The sequence below is a fragment of the Sciurus vulgaris genome (assembly GCF_902686455.1).
Source record: "Sciurus vulgaris genome assembly, chromosome: 7".
In the NCBI taxonomy this organism is placed as follows: Eukaryota; Metazoa; Chordata; class Mammalia; order Rodentia; family Sciuridae; genus Sciurus; species Sciurus vulgaris.
In genome coordinates, this window is record NC_136467.1 from 84,868,213 (window position 1) to 84,891,518 (window position 23,306).

Sequence of the window (23,306 nt, forward strand, 5' to 3'; positions counted from 1 at the left end):
GTAAAATAGAGAATTTTAATAACACCCTCTTGCTCAAACTAGAGAATTTGTGTGTGTGTATGTGTTTTGACTTATTAATTCTTTTTTTTTATTGTAAACAAATGGGATACATGTTGTTTCTCTGTTTGTACATGGAGTAAATGCATATCATTTGTGTAATCATAAATTTACATAGGGTAATGGTGTTTGATGCATTGTTATTTTTTCCCTTCCTCCCCAACCCTCCGACACCTCTTTGCCCACTATGCAGTCCCTCCTTCCTCCATTCTCGCCCCCTCCCCACCCCCCGATATGTGTCATCATCCCCTTATCAGCTATATCATTCTTCCTTTGGATTTTTGAGATTGGCTTATCTCACTTAGCATGATATTCTCCAATTTCACCCATTTGCCTGAAAATGCCATAATTTTATTATTCTTTATGGCTGAGTAATATTCCATTGTATAAATATACCACAGTTTCTTTATCCATTCATCAATTGAAGGGCATCTAGGTTGGTTCCACAATCTGGCTATAGTGAATTGAGCAGCTGTGAACATTGATGTGGCTGCATCACTGTAGTATGCTGATTTTAAGTCCTTTGAGTATAGGCCAAGGAGTGGGATAGCTGGGTCAAATGGTGGTTCCATTCCAAGCTTCTGAGGAATCTCCATACTGCTTTCCAGAGTGGCTGCACTAGTTTGCAACCCCACCAGCAATGTATGAGTGTACCTTTTTCCCCACATCCTCGCCAACACCTATTATTCCTTGTATTCTTGATAATCGCCATTCAAATTGGGGTGAGATGGAATCTTAGTGTAGTTTTGATTTGCATTTCTCTTATTACTAAAGATGTTGAACATTTTTTCATATATCTGTTGATTGCTTGTACATCTTCTTCTGTAAAGTGTCTGTTCATTTCCTTACCCCATTTGTTGATTGGATTATTTGTATTCTTGGTGTAGAGTTTTTTGAGTTCTTTATATATTCTGGAAATTAGTGCTCTATCTGAAGTATGAGTGGCTAAGATTTTCTCCCACTCTGTAGGCTCTCTCTTCACATTACTGATAGTTTCCTTTGCTGAGAGAAAGCTTTTTAGTTTGAATCTATCACAGTTATTGATTCTTGCTTTCATTTCTTGTGCTATGGGAGTCCTGTTAAGGAAGTCTGATCCTAAGCCAACATGTTGAAGATTTGGACCTACTTTTTCTTCTGTAAGATGCAGGGTCTCTGGTTTGATTCCAAGGTCCTTGATCCATTTTGAGTAGATTTTTGTGCAGGGTGAGAGATAGGGGTTTAGTTTCATTCTGTTGCATATGGATTTCCAGTTTTCCCAGCACCATTTGTTGAAAAGGCTGTCTTTTCTCCATTGTATGTTTTTGGCACCTTTGTCTAGTATGAGAAAACTGTATTTATTAGGGTTTGTGTCTGTTTCCTCTATTCTGTACCACAGATCTACCTGTCTATTTTGGTGCCAATACCATGCCATTTTTGTTACTATTGCTATGTAGTATAGTTGAAGTTCTGGTATTGTGATACCCCCTGTTTCATTCTTCCTGCTAAGGACTGCTTTAGCTATTCTGGGTTTCTTATTCTTCCAGATGAATTTCGTGATTGCTTGCTCTATTTCTGTGAGGTACGTCATTGGAATTTTAATTGGAATTGCATTGAATCTGTATGACACTTTTGGTAGTATGGCCATTTTGACAATATTAATTTTGCCCACCCAAGAACATGGGAGACCTTTCTATCTTCTAAGATTTTCTTTAATTGCTTTCTTTAGTGTTCTGTAGTTCTCATTGTAGAGATCTTTCACCTGTTTTGTGAGATTGATTCCCAAGTATTTATTTTTTTATATTTCTTCTTCTGTGAAGTGTCTGCTCAGTTCCGTAGCTCATTTAATGACTGGGTTGTTTGGCTTTGTTTTTTTTCCCCCTTGGTATTATGTTTTTTGAGTTCTTTTATATCTTGGAGATTAGTGCTCTATCTGAGGTTCATGTAATAGATTTTCTTCCATTCTGTAGGCTCTCTCTTCATCGTCGACTGTTTCCTTTGCTGAGAAGAAGCTTTTTAGTTTGAATCTACTCCAAGTTGTGTTTTTGTTGTTGTGGTTTTGCTGGGGACTGAAGCTAGGGCGTGTGAATGCAAGGGAAGCACTCTATCAACTGAGCTATATCACCAGCCCCCATTTATTGAATTTTGATTTTACTTCTTGTGTTTAGAAGTCTTGTTACGGAAGCCAGGTCCTAAGCCAACATGATGAAGACTTAGGCCTACTTTTCCCTAGGTGCAGGGTCTCTGTTCTAGTGCCTAAATCTTTGATCCATTCTGAGTTGCTTTTTGTGCACAGTGAGAGATAGTGGTTTAATTTCATCTTGTTACATATGAAATTCCAGTTTTCCCAGCACCAATTGTTGAAGAGGCTGTCTTTTCTCCAATGTATTTTTGGTACCTTTGTCTAGAATGAGATAACCATATTTATGTGGGTTTGTCTCTGTGTCTTTTATTCTGTACCACTGGTCTGAATGTCTTTTTTGGTGCCAATACCATGCCATTTTTGTTACTATTCCTCTGTAGTATAGTTTAAGGTCTGGTATTATGATGGTTCCTACTTCACTCTTGTTGCTAAGGATTGCTTTGGCTATTCTGGGTCTCTTATTTTTCCAAATGAACTTCATTCACAATTGCTTTTTCTAGTTCTAAGAAGAATGTCACTGGAATTTTAATAAGAATCACATTAAATATGTATAACACTTTTGGTAGTATGGCCATTTTGGTAATAATTCTGCCTATCCAAGAGTATGGGAGATGTTTCCATTTTCTAGGGTATTCTTCAATTTCTCTCTTTAGTGTTCCATAGTTTTCACTGTAGAGGCCTTTTACTGCTTTTGTTAGATTGATTCCCAATTACTTTTTTTTTGAGGTTACTCTGAATGGAGATTTCCTAATTTCTCTTGCAGTGGATTCATCACTGATGTATAGAAATGCATTTGATTTATGGGTATTGATTTTAGATCCTGCTACTTTGCTGAATTATTTTAGTAGTTTTGGAAGTTTTCTGGTAGAATTTTTGATTTTCTAAATATAGAATCATGTTGTCAGCAAATAGTGATAGTTTGAGTTCTTCTTTTCTTATTTGTATTCCTTTAATTTCTTTCATCTCTCTGATTGCTCTGGATATAGTTTCAAGGACTATGTTGAATAGAGGGCATCCCTGCCTTGTTCCACTTTTAAGGGGGAATGCTTTCAGTTTTTCACCATTTAGAATGATATTGGCCATGGGCTTAGCATACATGGCCTTTACAATGTTAAGGAATGTTCCCACTATCCCTATCTTTTCTAGTGTTTTGAGCATGAAGGGATGCTGTATTTTATCAAATGCTTTTTCTGCATCTACAGAAATAATCATGTGATTCTTGACTTTAAGTCTACTGATATGATGAATTATGTTTATTGATTTTTGTATGTTGTTCCCTGGGATGAACCGCACTTGATCATGGTGTACTATCTTAAATATGTTTTTGTATGTGATTTGCCAGAATTTTATTGAGAATTTTTGCATTCATGTTCATCAGGGATATTGGTCTGAAATTTTCTTTTCTTGATGTGTCTTTGTTTGGTTTTGGTATCAGGGTGATAATAGCCTCATAGAATGAGTTTGAAAGGGTTCCCTCCTGTTCTATTTCATGGAATACTTTGAGGAGTATTGGTTTAATTCTTCTTTGAAGGTCTTTGTAGAACTCAGCTGAGAATCCATCTGGTTCTGGGCTTTTCATGGTTGGTAGGCTTTTGATGACTTCTTATATTTCATTCCTTGAGACTGATCTGTTTAAATTGTGTGTGTCCTCCTGATTCAGTTTGGATACATCATATGTCTCTAAAAATTTGTCAATGTCTTTGAGTTTTTCTATTTTATTGGAGTATAAGTTTTCAAAATAGTTTCTAATTATCTTATTTATTTCAGTAGTGTCCACTGGGATATTTTCTTTTTCATCACATATTTTAGTAATTTGAGTTTTCTCTCTCTCTCTTTGTTAGCAGAGATAAGGGCTTATCAATTTTATTTACTTTTTCAAAGAACCAAGTTTTTGTTTTGTCAATTTTTTGAATTGTTTCTTTTGTTTCAATTTCATTGATTGCAGCACTGATTTTAATTAAAGTAATAAATGTTTTAAAGTGATGTGAAGAACCAAGTACATGAGCACTTAAAAAAATAATTTTTAGTTTCAAAAATTCATTAGTTTTAAAAATACCTTTTTAACTGAATGACACACAGTGGAATGCCCAGATTTTAAGCACACATTTTGATGAGATCTGACAAATGCATACAGCCATGCAACCAAACACCAACCCCTCATTCTCCCCATTGTCCTCTCTCAAGCCAATCACTGTTCTAATGTCTTTCACCATACCTTAGTTTTGCCTGTTTGAGGACTTAATAGAAGTGGAATCACATCACCCATATTCTTTGTGTCTGGCTCATTTTGCTTAATACAGTGGTATTTTTTAGATTAATCTATGATAATTATATCATTGGTTCCATACATTTTATGGTTGAGTAGTATTCCACTGCATATATTTATGAAACCTTGTTCACTGATTCACCCAACAGTGGAAATATGTTTCCACTACTTTTTAAGACTGATACTCTTAAAATTAAAGATACTATGAACATTCATGTATGACTCTTCATGTAAACCCATCTACTGAATTGTGTGACCACATGGTAAGTTTATGATTAACTTATGGAGAAACTGCCAGACTAGAGTTATTTATGAATCCTTTTCATCTTAAAATTGGCTACAGTGCATTCTGCTCTGTACTATTAAAAATGCTAATAGTTTCCTTGTTTTTAATCAATACAAATCTCTAAGGGCTGTTAAAAGAATTGATTGGAACAATTCATGTGAAGCATTTAATACATGCAACCTGCCAAAAACTAGTTGTTGTTGTTGTTTTATTACTTTTGCTCTTATTATTTTAAATTGACAACAGACAGAATGTCTGAGTTTGAAATCCAGCTTTAGTATATGTTCTTTCTGCAATCTCAATCAAGTTGCTTAAGTAAGTTTTGGTTTCCTTGCCTATAAACCAGTTAAAAAGTATAAATTTTTCATGCTGCTGTAAAAATTAAATGAAAATATGTAAATGAAACTTTCTTACTGGGCACAGAGGCACACACCTGTAATCCCAGCGACTCAAGAGGTTGAGGTGGAAGGATGGTGAGTTCAAAGATGGCCTCAGCAACTTAGTGAGACCCAGTCTTAAAAACAAAAACAAAAACAAACAAACAAAAAAAAAACAACAAAAAACGAAGTCTCATGCAGGGATGTTGGGCTGGACCTGGATCTCTGGGCTGGCCTCCCCAGAGTGGAAGTCTCTCCCAGCAGCACTTTGTGGTATATATACACAATGGAATATTACTCAGCCATAAAGAAGAATAAAATTATGGCATTTGCAGGTAAATGGATGCAGCAGGAGAATATCATGCTAAGTGAGGTAAGCCAATCCCCAAAAACCAAAGGCTGAATGATCTCTCCGATAAGCAAATAATGATACATAACAGGGGTGGGAGGGATGCAAGAATGGAAGAAGGATGGATTGTAGAGAGGGGTGGGAAGAGGGTGGGGAGAAGGAAAAATAACAGAATGAGACAAACATCATTACCCTATGTACATGTATGATTACACAAATGGTGCAACTCTACATCGTGTACGACCAGAGAAAAAACAGTTGTACCCCGCTTGTGTACAATGAATCAAAATAAATAAATAAAATATAAACAAAAAGGAAAACAAAAAACAAACAAACATTAAAAAAAAAAGGGGGGGGGCTGGGGATGTGGCTCAGTGGATAAGTGCCCCTGGGTTCAACCCCTGTACCAAAAAAAAAAAAAAAAAAGAAACAAAACAATACCTTCTTTTCTGTACTTATTGCTATTTTCCAAATAATGCAATTCAATTAAACTTATTTACTACATTACTTCCTGTTGTCAAATAACAAGACCTCCTCTTGTTTCTTCAGAATCCTTGGCACAAGTCTTGCTACATAACATTTTGATGCCTTCACATTCTCTTATCCTTTGCTTATTTAATTCAAATTAACTTTTCAAGTTGCTCCTTTTACATGAAGTCTTTTCAGGGATTTGCAACCTACCTTGCTCTTGGAACTCCTACAAAGCATCGTGCGTTTATTTCAACACTGTACTCTTTTTCAATTAGTCAGTGTGCCTTATCTATTTCTCTTTGATATCTATAACTGTGAATTTCCACAAAATATCTATCAGAGCTCTTCAGAGAGTTAAGTAATTAGTAATCTCTTGAACAATTGCTGATTAGATGATATACCATGTTGTACACTGAATTCAATTAGATTATATAATAGTTACAGATGATGTTATTAAATGTAGAGAACTAGATGTAAGTACTTGATTAAAAGCTATTTAAATGTTCATATATTTTTTCTTATTAAATTTCTCTTTATCAAAACATTTCTACTTGTTTCTGATTTCTTTTAATTGTGCCTTTTAATTCTACCAGTAAGACTGTAAGGAATTAAATGAGCTAAAAAGTGAACACATGTAATAAACCAGTCTCACTATCAAAATTTTAATGACTTATGTTCTTTCTACACATTTGTCAAAGTGACAAATTTTGTACAGGTAAAGGGCCTGGACCATTGGCATTCAAACTAGCCTGCATATTGGCATTAGTTGGAGGGTTTGAACAATTCCAACGACTGCTACCCTATGCCACAGACCTCCATTTAGCTGGACCGGTACATGGCCAGGGTTAAAGGTTAGTCAAGTAATTCTCTTGGGCAACTGGGGATGCCAATGGTTAGAGGCCATTCTTTACTTAGGACCCTCTCTAGTTCACTTTCCTCTCACTTTTTTTGCTTTGTGAACATGCAGCCTGCCTGGAAAGATTTAAGGACATTCATCTGAACATTCCTTTGTCATCAATAAAACCTGTGCTACATGTATATACAAGTAGGGATGACAAGATGGCTTTATTTTGAAAACTACTTCATGAAAGTATCTTTCAGTAATTTCCATATGTAGAAATACTAGTCACATACATTAGAAGTAGAGTAATAACTAAAATATCAGCATGGCAAGAAGATAAGAGAGAAAGAGAGCCTGTAGTTACATTAACTATAAATGAGAGATACAGTTCCAAGTTATACATACCTCACTGATGGACCCCAGATCATCAGCAAAGCTGTTTACTTCTGATAGAAGTAGAGATATAATAGATTTTCTCAACAAGCTGCAACTTCCTAGGGTTACCAGACTCTGAGAGACATAATGCTGCACCTGAAACTAAAAATAAGAATGACTAAATTTCTACTTTACATCAAGTCAAGTCAAAGTGTATTTAATGGGCATTTTGTAACACTTTCTACTAAGCTAAATGCTATGGATAGTGCAAAAAATGTCAACATAATTCTAGGCAGTCTCAAGCAAAATTGTAAAATAGACAAATTATAACAATCTAGGCACTATGACTTTATATAGCAGTTAAATTTTGAAAGGTGTGACAGGGTACTAAAATGAAAGTTTTGCTCAAATACCAAAAGGTAATATAATAGTTTAGATGATAGACTGTAAGCAGAATGAATAAAGGTGATAAGATACTTAAACCTTATCTGATGGATGGCAGATAGATACAAAATGGTGAGAGAAGTTTGAAGATGTCTTTAGGAAGAGCTCCGGGTACTCTTAAGTTCCACTTCCATACTGGAGAGGTACAGAAGGGAGGGACTTCCTTACTTGCCACAGGTTAAAAAAAAAAAAAGCAGGGGGACTTAATAGTGATTAAGGAAAAAATGTGGGTCACTCAATTTTTATATACAGGTAAAGAAAACTATTCACCATTAAATAAATTTAAAAGGGCAGTGGTAAAAATAGACATCTCATAGTTATTAAGAGTAAGATCATTTGATTATTAATCACAACAAGGTCTATAAAATATACCTGAATGAGGTATGTAAAACATACTGAACATACTGGAATTTAATTTAATCTATCCTTTAACAAACTGATGAGGAAGGGGGTTTCAAGTAGTATCTCAAAAAACAAAAATGGTCATATACTTTGTCACTGCTTTACATGAGCTTAGAATCATATTGAAGATACACTGTTATCAATGAAAATAAAATCACGCAAAACTTGGAAATGTCATTTTTGTATCCTTTAAGATGAACACTTACATGTAGATATTTCTCAAATTGATATTTTAATAGTAAACATTAATTTTAAAAGTTAACCAATGAGAATAACAAAATGAATATAGAGTTCAAGAGAAATATCTATTATAAATCTGGACAAGCAAAACTAGCTCTTAACAGTATTCTAAATAAACTTAATGCTGAAAACACATCAAGTTATTACCATAGGAAATCATAGATATTTATTTATCATTATTTCCTTAATAATGTTATTGACTAAGACCCACACGCTGCATAACTCTCCAGCACCATTAGACATGAGATTTCAGATTTTCACAACATTTTCGTGTTTGTAATGAAGAAAAATTTTCTCTTATCTAAACTTTAAAGGACTTATGATGACTATTTCATTGATGCTTTAATTGTATACTTAACTCCTTTCTTAATATTTCATTCTTTAGGCAACAACTTAAGGTAAAAAAAAAGTTCAGAAAAATAAAAGATGCTTTAGAGAATAGTAATTAAATGATGATGGTAGTGAAGGGGGTCGTAGAACCTAGCATTATCTGATTCAAATCCCAGCTTCACTACTCAGGAACTTGTACTAGCAACTTACTTATTAACCTTCTCTGTTTCAGCTTCCACAACTGCAAAATAGCGATTTTGATAGTAACTGTTCAGTGGAATGGTTGTGCACACTAAGTTAAGCAGTAAAAATCCTTTATGTAGTGCCGGACACCTAGTAAGTGCTCAGTAATGAAATGCAACTGAGGATAATAAAAAAGCACTGAAGTTTATATAATAAGAATTTAATTAATTGACCTTTGTAAAGTTAAATACTACAAATAAAATCTACTTTTCTAAAGTTAATAAAATCCTGTTAGAGAACATTGCTAAGGAGAAAAGAAAATTTCATTATAAAGAACTCTTCCATAGCTATGAACTACTACGTCTACCCAACATGACTGAAGTACATGTAGAGCAAAGACTATGTAACCCTTAATGTGGTTTAAAATTCTGTGACTATTATTATAAAAATGGCCTCTATGCTTCCTTAAACTACAATTGCTTCTTGCCTTTTCTTAAATGCAGTGAGTGGAACTTTTTAAGAAGGCTGGTGTGGAGGACAGGCCTGAGGACATATCATGGAAGGCTATTGTAGTGGAAGCACTGGAAGGACCTGCTCAATGACCATGTCCACCTTTTCCTATCACCTTTCTGTTTTTCAGAGACTAGATAACTAGAATTAACTTCTTCCAGAATCCTCTGAAGTTAGGATTTTAGATATGAGTTGAGTTTTGCCAATCAGAGATCCTCATTTGAGTCCTTGATTTAGAAGTGAGTTACAGAGGAAGAGAAGTAGGTATAAGGTGCACATTTTGTTGGTCCAGATTATGGAAGAGGTGACATGGTTCTGATTCATTTAGTGTTAGTTCAGAGGTTACCTAAGTATGAAGGTTCTTAATCACAGCAGAAGCAGCAGCCACCTTCTGGCACTATGGCTTAGGGCATTATTCCTGAAAACTCAACCTTCCCAAAGGTGCTTTGATTTGTATGTTCAGCTGGAGGATTACAGAGCTCAGTGCCATATTAAATTCTTGAAATATGCAAGGGTGGAAATTCCTACCACATGCTTGATTAATTTGCTTGTATGAACTGTACAGAATAGAAGCATCTTGGAGAATGACTGTGAATTATCAAAAACTAAATCAGGTGGTGTTTCCAATCTTGTACTGCTGTTGTTCCAGATGCAGCTCTCTTCTGGGAAAGATCAACATTATCCCTGATGTTTGATAGGTAAGTTTTGATCTTGGAATTTTTCATTATCCTAATTAAGAGACAAATATACCAGTTTGTATTCACCCAGTAGACAGCAGCATACTTTTTCTGTCCTCTTTAAGGTTATGTCAACTTGCTGCCTCTTTGCCATTATTCACAAGGATTCTAATCATCAATACATTCCACAGGACACCATGCTGGAGTAGTGTATTGATACTGTTATGATGATATAGCAGGATCTGTGCATACCAGAAAGTAAAAAATAAATTCCAGAATACAGGGGCCTGACACACTTGGAAAGCTTCTGGGTAAGATGCACAATTTAATGCTACTTCCAAGTGAAAAACAAGTAGATTTAGCATGTGTTTCTTATCATTAAGACAAAGATATATAATGTGTGAAAGGCCTTTGTGAATATTTAAGGCAGCATACATCCATTTGTTTTACCACTTGGATGCACATATTGAGAAAATCACAAGGCTTTAAACTCTGAAAATTACCAAGAGTATTATAGGAAAAACTCCAGCTCTTCTAAGTTGAGGAACAAGAAGCTTTGACACTTGGCTCTCACAAGCAGTCCAATACACTTGGAGCTGATCAATATATGGAGACTGCAGCCCATCCCTGATAAGAAAATTATAAAGGAGGGACCTTGGGATTGTAATAATGCCATACCTTTATTGACATCTAAATATTATTTTATAAGAAAACAAAACAAATCTCTTTGCTTATACTATTTGCCCCTACCAGAGACTTAATGTACACCTGAGCTACTAATTTGAACTGGGTACTATCTAAAATCAGGTATGTATGACAATACTCCATCAAGTAGTCATCAAGTAGTTGTACTCTGAACAAAAACTTGCAACCCAAAATTCAGACTATGCAGTATTAAGAGACAGTACTGCAGTTATCAGCATCAAGATACAAATGAACTTTCTAAGCTATTATAATAAGTAAGCTAAAATCAATGAACATAACATCTAGTTATATCTATTTAGTTTCCTGTAGCCTGGTACAGAAAAGGAATAAAATGATAGATACTTAAGATACTGCTACCTGCTAAGCACCTATTCAGATTTTAGCTAATGACAAGGGATATTCAAGAGCCCCAGAGCTTCAAGACGGGATCAGTGGCACCTTCATAAAGGTCCTCATATTTCCTAGCAGCCATCTCATGTGGGCTTGGGCATGGGGAAACAGTTATTTCTGTTAGACTTTGTCATTTTAGCAATGACTTTTTCAAACCAGTGTGATTCCAAGTGTCTGGAAAGCTCTAGGGCCCTATCTAGTAAGTTTTACAACAGCCATCTGTCAATATGCAGAGTGGATTGTGCTTATTTATGACCAACTTCTCTAAGACAACAGATTAATAAAATTTCATTTCCTTATCACTGTAAACTATGCAACATTTGAATAGAAGTCAAAAGTAAATAATAATAAAAGCACAGTATTTTATGTGCTCAAAAGGATGGAAGGAGTTATAAAATCATAAACCTTCATCAAAACAGTTTATGTTCTTGAGCCACTGCCATTTTTTTAAAAGATGCATATGCACTGCTAATATCAGATACATCAAATCACACACATCACATATGAATAACAAGAAAGACCTGAGTGATGGCAAGTTCACAAGTGAATTCAGCAAAGTAAATTTTAAAAATCAGTTTGGGACCAAAGGGTCATATCACCAAATAAATGAACAGCAGTAGAGGTTGGTTATATGGAAAAATTGTCTATGTATATATGTTAGGATGCTGAACCATTCCTTCTATTTCTATGACATCTATTGGTATACTTCTATTAATAAAAGAAACCAGGTTAAACAAACTAAGGTTTCTACTGGAGCAACAGGAACTGTGCTGGCTTCTTTCGTTTAAGTATTTAGGCAAAATAGTCAGGATACTCCATCCTAACAACAGGATAATGACATCCCCCCTGCCATTGTATGCCTGAGGCATCATATTACAAACTTTTCTGAAGGCATACAAATTTTGAAAGCCCACAGAAAGATCGACAGAAAATGTTCAGCAATTTGCTAGAGACATTGAAGAGAATTTTCACTAATTACCAAACTGAAGTAAGAAAACAACTGCTAGACTACACCATCAGTTTCTGTAACAGACCAGCACCACAAGCAAGCTGTATAGTAAGGAAAATGGGCATACAGCATAAGAACAGAGGTTATCAACAATAAATGTACCATGTGAGTTTCCTACTTTCTGAAGCATGAAGATTTCTTTATTTTCCTATTATTGGTAATAAATGTACATTAATTTTAAAAACAAGAACAATGAAAAGAACAAAATAAACTTGGCTTAGAACAAGAAAGTAAATTAATAAACCAAGCCTGGGAGAGGTTGCTTTTTTGGAATCTGGGAAAAAAAGAAAGTATGAAAAATATTTTCTATCAATTCTCCACGTATGCTTATAAAATGTTTGAAATAACCAAACGACTGATCATAATAATTAATAAAAATCTGTGTTGTCACAGTGCAGCTGGCTAATAGGCAAGAAATTAGCAGGCTGAAATATCCAGAGGACTGACCATGAGAACTAACCCAGACTTTTAGCAAACCATCATGAGTGTGGTCCCTGTCACTCCACTGGTTCTCTAGGATCATGTCAATCTGTGCTGCAGAACAGAAGCTTTTTTTACAAAGAACTTAAAATGTCACTGCAACAAAGTGAAGGTAAATGTTTCAAATTTAGCTGAAATTAAGTCATAAGAAACAATGTTCAAAGGTTCTCAACTCATATAAAAATACATATACTGCAAAAATAAATATTTTTAGTTTACTAAAAGTCAATATGTTAATATACTGTGAAAGTTTCTACTGCAATTAATTACACAAATTAACATTTACATAAGGTATTGTGATTATTCATGACAATGCCATGCTTCTAAAGAACAGGACAAAATAAAACTAAAGCTTAACTTCTATTTCTATGATACCGATCATAGAAAAGAGTTGCATAGTCATTCATTCATGCTTTACAGCAAATATTGACTGAATGTAGTTTATGCCAGTGACTGAGCTAGACCCCATTACCACTTAGAATTCAATGAGGAAGAAAATAATATTACTTTTGCTTCAGTCGTTACTTCTGCTTATGGTGGGCAAGATAACTTTAAAAAGCTATCAAAATATAATCCAGTTTGAGCTTGATCAGAAAGGATACTTTTCAAAAAGTTAAAAACAGCACAAATTTAGAATGAACACATACATGATAAATTTTATATCATTATGGAGGATAAAGAACATTAGAGCACTGAATATGGCTTTGACAAAATACCGAACTTAGATTGCTAGTTTAGATATGAGAATGGTTGCTGTCTTAAAAGGTCAACCCCTCTTGTATCCTCAGGACTACACAGAAACCACTTACATCTGTGTCAGGGAGAGACTCATAGGTTAATATCTAACTTCACAGACTCAAGAGCTTGACAAAGTACATTACCTTAACCATTTAAATAACCACTGGATTGGACTGTTACAAGATGTCCCAGTATATTCTGTGAGAAAAAAAAAACTTTTGAAAAGGTATCATAACACCAAATAAAAGAATAAACCTTAATGTATTGCTGAATTTATAAGAAAGAATACAGATCTTCAAATGTTAGGGAAAAATTTTTTTTAAAAAACAGATGGAATAAGACAAAGAAATTTTAGAAATTAGGAAGCAGGGGTTGCCTTGATGGAAAACAGTACCATCGACACAAAATATTCACCTAAGGCTTTAGCCTTAATAAAGTCAGTGAGAGAGCTTGGGATTTTTTTAAACTAAGCCTAAAGGGTCCTAGTATAAGTAAGAAGGGGTCTGGTAAATGAGGAAAACCAAAACTGACAAAAGAAGCTGATTCTTCTGACAACTGGAAGATAAAAATACAAAACTACTCTTGAGGAAAACAATTTCAATTTTTGGAATTCCCATAAATTCAGACAAACCTAAACTTATATAAGATAACTGGATTTTAAAATAAACTATCTTCTACTACACACTAAAAAATATAGATTACCAAAGACATCAGACATTAGACTTATCAAATATAGAAGAGAAAATAACTATAAATAAAAAATAAGGATTACCAAAAATAATAAAAAAATAACTAAAAATGAGAAATAAAAACATTAAAGCTTAAAATTCAGTGAAAGAGATTAAAGTCAGATAATCTAATAAAAAGAAAGACTATAAATTAGAAAATAGATATAAGGACTCATCCAGACTGAGAAAGAGAAAGAACTTGTACATAAAGAGAGGCTAAGAGACAGAAGAAAGAATAGGAAGGTCTGTATTTAAAAAGAGTTAAAAAAAAGAAAGAAAATAAAATCAGATTAGAGAAGAAACAACTAGAAAGGATGGAGGAAGAAAGTTTTCTAGGAATAAGGAATAATAAAAATGCACAGGACTAAACAGTATGATGTTTGTTTTTAAAAAATACAATTAAACTGACTATAATTAATAGCAACAATGAAAGCTCTCTCTTCTCTGAAAATACTATAACAAAATATGTATTAATGTATAATTGTTACTCAGCAGAACTATTCTTAAAAAACAAAGAGAAAACCAAGGTATTTTTAATGTGTACAATATGAATCAATTTAACAGAATATTTAGAGGGACAAATAATCAGGCCCAGGAGTCTCTTTTTAGCTGATGTTATAAACAGGCATGTGTCCCTTTTCTTAGGTCTACTTATTTCAAAGAAGTTTTATATGTAATTTTATATTTCAGTTTAGTCTACATCAAAGGAAATTATATCCCAATATTGACATTTGTTGGATATGTCAGCAAAAGTACAGGGTACAGGTAGAAAAAAATAATAAAATGTAGGTTCTCTGAAAGATGATAATTAAAAGTAAACTCAAATTTGTTTAGGATATGAAGAAATAAGTGAAGAAAATAAAGTAAGAAAACACAAAAGTTGAATATTGTGAAAACTGAAAATTCTTCAGGAAGAAAATAGAACAACTGGACCAGAACCAATCCTCCAAGTTTTAAATAAGGGAATCTTCTCATAAACAACAAAAGATCAGACAGAAGAAATGGAAGGGCTTCTTCAGGTACCAAACAAAATTGATACACTAAATCCAAGGTAAATCTAAGAAATAGTTAATTCCAAATAAGAAAGTTCTTACTACTTCCAAAGGCATTAAATGTTGGGTCTCTCTAAGAATGGAATGGTACTGTCATCGTTCCAGTTGTATAACATCACTGAACTCGAGGATGCTCCTTGAAATTCAGACCTACCTTAATATAGGTCTGTGTCTTTCAAAACAATCAAGAAACAGTTCTATCAAGTTACTACTTTCCAAGGGCTTGAACCAAATTCAAAGAAGAGGAAAAATGATTCTCTTATTGCCTATATTCTTTTTGTGCATTTACACCACCAAGGATAACATGTAAGAAACAGAAATGGGGAACAGAGTGAATGCTTGTAGCAATAAAAATGAACACATAACAATAAATACAAGACCCCAGAATCATACAACAATGAATACAAGAAGAATTACAGCTTGCCTAAGTAATATATTGGATCTTGGCATTTATATGGATGTATAAATATACATAGGTACACATATACACATAAATATACATATATCTGCTATATATAGGATAGATACAACACTGAGTAAAGCAAAGCAAGTTACTAAAGAATATTTATGGCACAATTCAGTTTACAGGAAGTTTAGAAACAGCTAAACTACATTCTTTTAGAAATACAAATAGAGGTGATGTAACTATTATTAAAAAGAAATTTGTAGTATAAAAGTAAAAAAGTATTTAATCTTCAGAGTGAGAGAGAGGTGACATGGGGAGTGGTACTGGCTGTTTTATTTCTTCCTGTGGGGGTGATGGTTACATAGATGTCCATTTTCTAACCATTTGTTAAAATATGGATGTGCATGAATTATATTTGCAATTCTAAGATCTAAAAATTACTAATAAAGCCATCACAATATGGTCAAAATAAGAGGACATAACAAATTGAACCTAGGAATGAGTCAGTGTCAAGAGAGCAATCTAACAAGGAGCTTGGCAGAAGATTCAAGTCTTCAACATGTTCAACAATGAGTTTTCCCGTAAGGAGATCCTATTTAAATTAGTAAAATCCAAACAGGAATCCTGTCTATGAATATGATAAAGTAGGACACCATAAGGAAAATTCATATAAGGAAATAAGAAAAGATTGAAGTTTAGGGGAATATTCTTTTAGATATATCTAATAAATTTTTCCTGTGCTTTGAAAATAGAATTTCAGCAGGCACTATGTTATTTCCCTTAAGGACTCCATTGAGTCTTCCTTCCCTGCCCTAAAGAGAAAGGTAAAAATTGGGAATAAGCTTAGCTCAAAGTCTAGTTACTTTTAAGAATCCATGTATTTTTTATTTTTATTTACTTATTTATTTTTTGTGGTCCTGGGAATCGAAACTAGGGTCTTATGCATACCAACAAGCTCTCTACCACTGAGCCCTATCTCCAGTCTCCTCAGTCTTTTAATCAGCACTCCCTGTACAGCATCCCTTGAGGAAATTAAAAAAAAAAAAAAATGATAGTAATTATAGGAAAAGAAAGTAAGATTTGCTCATCTAAAATATCAATGACTTCTTTTACGTATCAAGGACGCAGCAGTCAGAGTTTGAAGGCAGGGGCCTGCACAATGTTTAATGAGAACTGCAGAAGAGTGGACTGGGGATGCTGTGCCAGGAGGATGGCAGGGAAACGCCTAGAGATTATTTCCTCTGACTCCCAGGGCTTGATTTCATTTTCTTTCACCTCATCTGGGTCTTCACTCTCCTTTGGTCTGTGGGTTGACTTCTATCGAGCCAAGGCAGATTTATTGCCCACCAGAGTCCAAAACTAATTTCTGAGTGTGCCCTCACTATATAAGCACTGGCACAGAGCCCTTTAGGGCATCTCCCTAATACCTTTGATGTCACTTCTGTTGAACACTTGAAGTACGGGGCTAGTATTTTATGGCCAAGACATTTTTATTAACACAAAAGGGTTACTGTTTCTTTTCTTATTGACATTATAGACTAAGCAGTTCTTTCTTTTCTGTAATTATAAAAGGTTGCTTTGTTTTGTCTTTCATTTCTACATGTTCTAGAGTAACAAGATCACTTATGCTTTTTCAATGCTGCTAACAGAAATTAGCAGTTACTTCATCTTTTTCTTCCTCACCTATACATAGCAATGTGTGCTGTTATTACCTTTTCTATAGGCACATAACTGTAAATACAAAATAGTTTCTAAATAATATAAGGAGCTGAATTAAGCTAAAATACTACCTTTCCTAGATGTATTAATACATTGTCAATCCAATTTGAGCTTTGTGCTTTCTCCTGTGAATAGATATTTTAAATCGCTATTAATAGTAGATATTTAAACTATTATTGATAAATTCTGAGCTTCAAGTTTTTCATTTCAATATTCTTGGACCCATATCCAATCCAAAATTTAATTTGATTCTGCTATCAAGAACACTAAGTCAAACTTTTAGAATGAGAGCTGAAATAGGTATATACTCACTAAATATGCTTTGGGCTATACACACAATCATTATTAACATCACTGTTTAGAACGACCGATTGTTTAATGTTCAATTTCAACTTATCTTGATGAAATTCCTGCCATCATTTGAATATTTTTTGTTTTATAGACTATATTTGCTTATTCATTCAGACTATATTTCATATCATTGTCCTTTTTCACAAAAACTGTTACTACAAGGGTGACTCCACCTGTTACTACATGGGTGAGAATATAAATATTACCTTTTATTTTATATGGATACTCAGGCACCACTATAATTCCATGCACTATTATATCAATACAAAACGATTTTACAGTAATCATGTCTTTGGAATTTTTTTTTTGAGAAAGAAAACATGGTTTTATGCCTTCAGTTGCATTAGCAAAGACAAACATGTATCAGTAACTTCCAAAATATTAGGGCATTATAGTTATTCATAATAGTGCACGTAAGGAATATAATTTGCTCCATTTCAGTCCCCAGTATTTCCACTTTTCTTCCTCTACTCCCTCCCCAATTCCCCTTCCACTACTCTATTGGTCTTCCTTCTATTTATTTGTTTTTAATGGGTGCTTTGGAATGTTTCAGTTCATTAGCACATAAGCCCTGAAAAAGACAGCTGAAGAATTGTGTGGCAGAGGTTGCCTCTCTGTTCAGCATAGCCCCTTCCTTTTCCTACAAGCACAGTGCCATACCATATTTGACAGCTTCCCTTGCAGTCAGGGGTGGCCTGTGATCACTGTCCAAGTTCTGGATAATGGACATTCTTGCATTTATAACTGTTGTCTACATCAGGTTTTCTTTAAATTCAGGATGCTAGATGGGGAATGGTGTCCATGCCAGATACTGACAAATTTACAGCAAGGTGACTTCTGAGCATGACAGATGTGAGTGGCCATCCCTGAACTGTGGACTGCATGATGGGAAGTGAAATAATGGATGTCACTGGGCTCCAGAATTGCATGAAACTCCTTGTGGTGTCTACTCACCCCCACCCAGCTCTTAGTGGGTTCCATGGGGTCAGGAAGAGATCTTCCTATGGGTTTTTTCCTCTTCCCCCTCAGCAAAGAAACTGAAGAAAAGGACATTTCAGTGTGAGCACTACAGTGCAGTCAGTGTGAGCACTACAATTATTTCCAGGATCAATGGTGGTGATAAACTATCACCATGTTTCTAATATTTTTAATTGTAAGTTGATTTTTTTTAATCTCTTCACAAAAATGCAATGTCTTTGGGGAAGGGACCCAGCCTCTTGGCCTGCCACTTTACAGGTGTCCTTTATCACTTTGACAGGACTCTTGGGCCTGCAGAAATGCTATGTGTTGGCATGTTTCTAGATTGTATGATTTGGGTTGCTTTGCTTTGTATTTTGTTTATGTTTACATACATCTTGCATTTCCCTGAAAACTAAATAAAGTTTTTGGACTTTTTAACTGTAAATTAAAGAATAAATAAAACCTTATCAATGTTTTAATGGATACTACTTTTTCTCATAAAGTGAGTAGCTGAGCAAAGAAACTAAAACAGACACTAAACCAGCAAATGCTTTTAGAATCATATACATGTGGCAGAACAATATACAAGATTTGTAATCAACCACAACTACTCAAAAGTATAAAGAGATATGCTGACCTACTACACTGTCATTAAATAAATTAACAGTTAAACTAAGTGAGAGGATAAGGAAAAAAGTAATGGAATAGCCAACCAGTGAATGTTGTTAAATTAACTTTATTCTTTACATACATGTGTAGTTGGGGAGAATCGAAGTATAAATCTTTCCCATTTCCTGAGTAACTAATCCACAAATTTCCCTTAACAACCACTCCATGAAACTATGGTGTTTTAAAATTTATGGACCCCAATTCACTGACATTCCTCCTAATGAATGGGAAAATCTATAATCATTCTTCTTGAAGCTGGGTAGCATGGTGGGAGTGATGCTACATAACTCTCAAGAATAGGCCAAATGAGGCTTGCTGCTTCTACCTTGCCTACTGGGATACTCACTTTTGAAAATATTAGCCACCTCATAAGCATTTTGACTAATGAAGAGGCCACCATGCTAGGAGGAAGCCAAATCAGACCACATGTGATAAGTCTGCTGAGAATCTTTGATTTTCATTATGTTTGAAACATATTAATTGCAGAATCTCCATCCAATACTTTTTATAAAATACCAGTTAGTTTCAAACATAACTGCTCTACTAATTAATGATAACTAAATAGGGTTTCATCTCAAAATGAAAAGAAATTTAAAAAAAAGTATGTTTGAAATGACCAGTGACATATTCCCCTTGGCTCCACCTGAAGGGGTTATGTAAGGATCAAGGTGATGACATCATAACAGTCAACTAATCCAGGCAACTAATATTAAAATAAATTGACAAAGTTTATTTAAAAATAAAGCTAAAATTTCAAATGGTTTAAAACAGAGTTAAATCCTAGTCTTCTTTCCTAATTTGTACTGATTAAACTGATTAACTTTTAGAAGATCTGGATTCAATATATCCAAGTTAAATTAATAAAAGAGCAACATTTGTACTGATGACATATTTTGACAAGTAAGTGGCTTAAAAAACTAAAATGAAATTATGATATTTTCTGGTAAGTGGATGGAACTGGAGAACATTATGGTAAAATGTAATAAACCAGACTCAGAAAGTCAAGGGTTGAATGTTTTCTCTCATATGCAGAACATAAAGCAAAATAAGGGGGTTGGGGGAAAGCAACCTCCATGAAAATGGAAGGGAGATCAGGTGAGTGGAGGAAGGGGTTGAGGAACAGAAAAGGGGAGGAAGAGTGGAATGATGTTGATCAAATTATGTCAAGTGCATGTGTGAACATACCATGGTGAATTCCAGCTTTATGTATATCTATAAAGTACCAATTATAGAAACAATATAGAGACTGGGGAAAGGCCAATGAGGCAGAGAAGGAGCAGGGAGGAAGGGAAAGGAAGGTGGAGATACTGGGGACTGAAATGGAACAAATTATATTCCATACATGTGTGATTATGTCAAAATGAACCTCACTATTATGTATAGCTATAATACTCTAATTAAAACATATAAAATTAAAGCTATTGGTTAGTTGTGCTGTGAAAAGCAAATTAGGATTAACCATGCTAAATTAAAGTTGTGAATTGACCAGACACTATCTAGAATACAAATAGATTATCATCAATTACTTTAGGAAGAAGACAGCTAATTCAGAAAGCCAGAGGTACATTTTATGGTGTTTTTCTCCCAAAGGATTCATAATGATAGATGTTTCTTCTAAATGTTCAACAGGGACTAACTACATAACAGCTTTTTATGGATGCATGGGTGCCTGTTCTGAAAATTTTCTAAGAAAGCAATTTATTTTCTTTTGAGAAAAAAACTAGCTGTGCTTCATAAACACTTATGTTACTTACCATCATCTATGCTGAAAATGTAAGATGATTGGGGGAGGGGTTGGAATTCTGAAGATTCAAGACATTTCTTAATTCCTTGCAGGTGAGTGTCAGTTTTTCTGCTTAGTTGCCAGATGGTCGAAGTGTGTGAAGTTCAGCTAAAACTACATAATACCAATACCTCAGATATTCACCAGAGGGGTCAGTGTTACCTAAAGCCTCAGATCAACAGTTACTAGTTCTCTTGACATTCCAGTGCATGCCTTTATTTCAGTACTGCTCAGACTTCACTGAGCCAGTTTTCTGCACTGTTAATCCTTCATCACTGATCAGTGTGTCTGGGTCCTTAAGTCCTCATACTTAGCAAGTCAGATACATAGTATGTGGTAAATAGCAAGTGAATGAGAAATCTAACACCTTATCAAAAACTAGGCTGAGCCAATCAATATTTAACAAAACAAGTCAACAAATCATTCTACTGACATGTCTAATTTCAGCTAACTATCACCTTAGATCACTTCTAAGTAATATATCTGACCTATACTAGTCAGTTTTTCTTCAGAAATGTTTTCACTGAGTTATGATTTAATGCTATGCCTTTAACTGACCAGGAACCAATAAAACAGATTAACATGACCAGGAACCAACAAAACAGATTAACATGACCAGGAACCAATAAAACAGATTAACAGTTGAAGAACATTACTAATGTTCACAAAGCTAGAGACATTATCCTTTTGTAAGATATGGATCTAGAATACTGGTCATAATTTGCCTATGTGTTTTACTTGTAACTTCTGGTTCCTCATAGTGATCAGAAGTGGGACCCTTAGAATATGGAAAATATTCCTATGTGACTGCCTTGGTTGTGGGTGGAGGGTGTAACTTTGCAGACAGTGTACCCCACTCTTCGGTCTGTGTTTTTGGGGTTACAGGACATGGTGCAGGTTTGTTATGGAGTTATAAAAGTAATACCAAGGGGCGAGGCTAGGTCTAAGCAGCAGTCACGGGGGACTAAAAGGAAGAAATGAATTCATGCTATTTGATACAGTGGGCCCAGGACATAATCCTTATAATATATTAAAATGTAGGCAGGATTCCATTTTGAGAAAGTAAAAATAAATCCAGCTTCCAAACAGACATGATGTTCCTAAGAGAGTACAAATAATTTTCTAACAGGATAAAGCCAGGTCATAGCATAGCTATAAATATGACTAACAATTCCTTCTTTTGCATGATTGTAGCTTTCTTACCAACTAATATTGAGCCCTGCTTTGTTCCTCCCATCTTTGAGAGGATTACTGAGGTATTCATTTGGAAACTTGTCCCTGCTTCTTCACAGCAACCAAATCTAAAGCAAATACTAACTTCCTAATCTTTGAGTTATGTAATACAAGGTCAAACCCCATATAAAAAGCTCCTCCCAACTCCCCTTCCTGAGATGGTCCTATAATTCCTCTGGGTTCATGCACTAAGTATACTAGCTTTGATTGGAGGTATATTCTGTTGGCTTTTAGTTAGTGGGTTTCTACAACTTAAATTGAAAGTCTTGTGAAAAATCTTCCCATATTTAAAAATATCTAAGAAAGGAGATTTTCTAGTCCTACTTTTTAATCCATTCAAAAATATTATAAAAAATTATCACCTTGATGCACATAAAAACATAGAAGTAGATACAATGGAACTTTAAAATTAGTCAGGCATGATGGCATATGCCTTTAATCCCATCAACTTGGAAGGCTGAGGCAGAAGGATTACAAATTCAAGACTAACCTCAGTAACACAGCCATATGCTCAGCAACTTAAGAGACTCCGTCTCAAAATTAATAATAGAAAGGATTGAGATGTTATTCAGTGGTAAAACACCCCTTGGTTCAATATCCAGTACCAAAACAAACAAACAAACAAACAAACAAAAAAAAAACAGACAGCAAATAGGAAAGGGTCTGTAAAAGTTTTTGCCAGAATAATTGTGAAAAAGTCTAATAAACTAATGGTGATAGTTAAAAAGAAATGACAGAAAGATACTGACATTACTATCTTATATATAGAAAATCACAGCCTCTACCAAACTGTGAAAACTGATAAAAGTCATTCAATAAAGTTGTAGAATATAAAAAACCCTTTATAAAACTCAATAGTTTTCTATATGCTAACAATCCATTTGAAAACAAACTAATAAAATAATCCTAGTCCTAATAGCATAAAAATAAAATATAGGAGTAAATTTAACAAAGAAATGAAAGACCCACATATTAAAAACTATAAAAGACTGATGAAAGATATTGAAAAATGACACAAATAGAAAAATATCCCAAATGCATTGATTGAAATAATTAATTTAAAAAAATTTAATTGTAGATGGACATAAAGCCTTTATTTTGTTTAGTTATTTATTTCCATGTGGTGCTGAAGATCTAACCCAGTGCCTCACACATA

At 34.3% G+C, this 23,306-nt stretch overlaps 1 protein-coding gene across 1 annotated transcript in view; it reads right to left on the reverse strand.

The window, feature by feature from the left end:
- MEI4 (meiotic double-stranded break formation protein 4) overlaps positions 1–23,306 on the reverse strand; it is a gene marked incomplete at its 3' end in the record, with an annotated part of 174,091 nt that overhangs the window by 49,867 nt on the left and 100,918 nt on the right. Inside the window, exon 4 of the mRNA XM_079146544.1 lies at positions 7,172–7,303. Coding sequence (XP_079002670.1) covers positions 7,172–7,303 — 132 coding nt within the window. The remainder of the gene's footprint in view (positions 1–7,171; positions 7,304–23,306) is intronic.